Source organism: Sinocyclocheilus grahami, unplaced genomic scaffold (genome assembly GCF_001515645.1).
Source record: "Sinocyclocheilus grahami isolate Dianchi unplaced genomic scaffold, SAMN03320097.WGS_v1.1 scaffold2073.1, whole genome shotgun sequence".
NCBI lineage: Eukaryota > Metazoa > Chordata > Actinopteri > Cypriniformes > Cyprinidae > Sinocyclocheilus > Sinocyclocheilus grahami.
Genome location: NW_015507252.1, coordinates 35674 through 37452, shown reverse-complemented (window position 1 = coordinate 37452; position 1779 = coordinate 35674). Strand labels below are relative to the sequence as shown.

The window sequence follows — 1779 nt, the reverse complement described above, 5'->3', positions numbered from 1 at the left end:
GTGTGTGTGTGAGTGAGTCTCTCTCTGCGAGTGTGTGTGTGTGTGTGAGTGGGTGAGTCTCTCTCTGCGAGTGTGTGTGTGTGTGTGTGAGTGTGTGTGTCTCTCTGTGAGAGTGTGTGTGTGTGTGTGTGTGTGAGAGAGAGCGTGTCAGTGTGTGTGTCTCTGAGAGTGTGTGTGTGTGTGTGTCTCTGTGTATGTGTGTGTGAGTGTGTGTGTCTCTGTGTCAGTGTGTGTGAGTGTGTGTCTCTGTGTGTGTCTCTGTGTCAGTGTGTGTGAGTGTGTGTCTGTGTGTGTCTCTGTGAGTGTGTGTGTCTCTGTGAGTGTGTGTATGTGTGTGTGTGTGTCTCTGTGTGTGTGTGAGAGAGAGCGTGTGAGTGTGTGTCTCTGTGTCAGTGTGTGTGAGTGTGTGTCTCTGTGAGTATGTGTGTGTGTGTCTCTGTGTGTGTGTGAGAGAGAGTGTGTGTGTATGTGTGTCTCTGTGAGTGTGTGTGTGTGTCTCTGTGAGCAAGTGATCAAGAGTGTGTGTCTCTCTGTGTGTGTGTGTGAGAGAGAGAGCATGTGTGTGAGTGTCTCTGTGTCAGTGTGTGTGAGTGTGAGTCTCTGTGAGTGTGTGTGTCTCTGAGAGTGTGTGTGTGTGTCTCTGTGAGTACAGAGTGTGGTTGTGTGTGGGTGTGTGTGTGTGTGTGTGTGTGTGTCTGTGTGAGAGTGTGTGTGTGTGTGTGTGTCTCTGTGAGTGTGTGTGTGTGAGTGTGTCTCTGTGAGTGTGTGTGTGTCTCTGTGAGTGAGTGTGTGTCTCTGTGAGTGTGTGTGTGTGAGTGTGTGTGTGTGTCTCTGTGAGAGTGTGTATGTGTGTGTATGTCTCTGTGAGTGTGTGTGTGTCTCTGTGTGTACGTGAGGTAGGTCTGTGTCGTTCAGGTGTGTGTGTGTGTGTGTGTGTGTGCGTGTGTGTGTCTCTGTGTGTGTGTGAGAGCGTGTCAGTGTGTTTCTCTGAGAGTGTGTGTGTGTGTGTGTGTCTCTGTAGGTGTGTATGTGTGTGTGTGTGTCTCTGTGAGTGTGTATGTGTGTGTGTCTCTGTGTGAGTGTGTGTGTGTGTGTCTCTGTGAGTGTGTGTACCTTGCTGTAGGGGTTCTCCATCCAGGCGGGGTGTGTGCTGCTGGCTATGTCCTCGTCGCTCTGGTAATAGTACAGGTTGAAGGTCTCTTTGCAGGTGCGGAAGCTGGAAGGCATGGCCGAACACTCCATCACGGTGAAGCGGATCTCCACATACACCTGAGTCGCTCCGCGCCGCGGGATGAAGCGCGTGCGCAGCCAGTGACTCACTGCCGTGTCCATCGGACAGATCTGAAAGGTGCGGACGCTGTTGCCCTCCTCATCCAAACCGCTCATCTCCTCCCACTGACAGAAAGATCAGCGATCATTAAAACACCATCAGAGCTCACAGCAGGATATTAATTCCTGTGCTAATCAACATCACGTGAAATACAGAACTTAGCGACAGACTGGCTCTGTTTATGATCTGCCTCACTGCACATTATCATAAAGATCACTGTCTTCCACCAGAATATAATCACTTGATGTCATCAATATGTAAACAGTGACTGTGTTCAGTTTCAGCTCTGCTGTATAATCCAGTTTCAGCCCTTTTCTGAATAGTGTTTATATGTGTGCAGGTATGGGAATATTCCTCTCTTTGTGGTTGTTGTGTTTTATTTCCTGCTGTTATTTCCCAAGAGATTCCAGATGTTGCCGCTGGTTTTGTGCTCACTAATTAGTTTAAAT

The 1779-nt window shown here is 49.0% G+C and overlaps 1 protein-coding gene across 1 annotated transcript in view; it reads right to left on the bottom strand.

Moving 5' to 3' along the window:
* The window catches only part of ephb4b (eph receptor B4b), a 22756-nt gene extending 21224 nt beyond the window's left edge, over window positions 1-1532 (bottom strand). Inside the window, exons 1-2 of the mRNA XM_016260402.1 lie at window positions 1470-1532; window positions 1114-1395 (exon numbers count right to left, since the gene is read on the bottom strand). Coding sequence (XP_016115888.1) covers window positions 1114-1395; window positions 1470-1532 — 345 coding nt within the window. The remainder of the gene's footprint in view (window positions 1-1113; window positions 1396-1469) is intronic.
* Window positions 1533-1779: the final 247 nt, after the last annotated feature.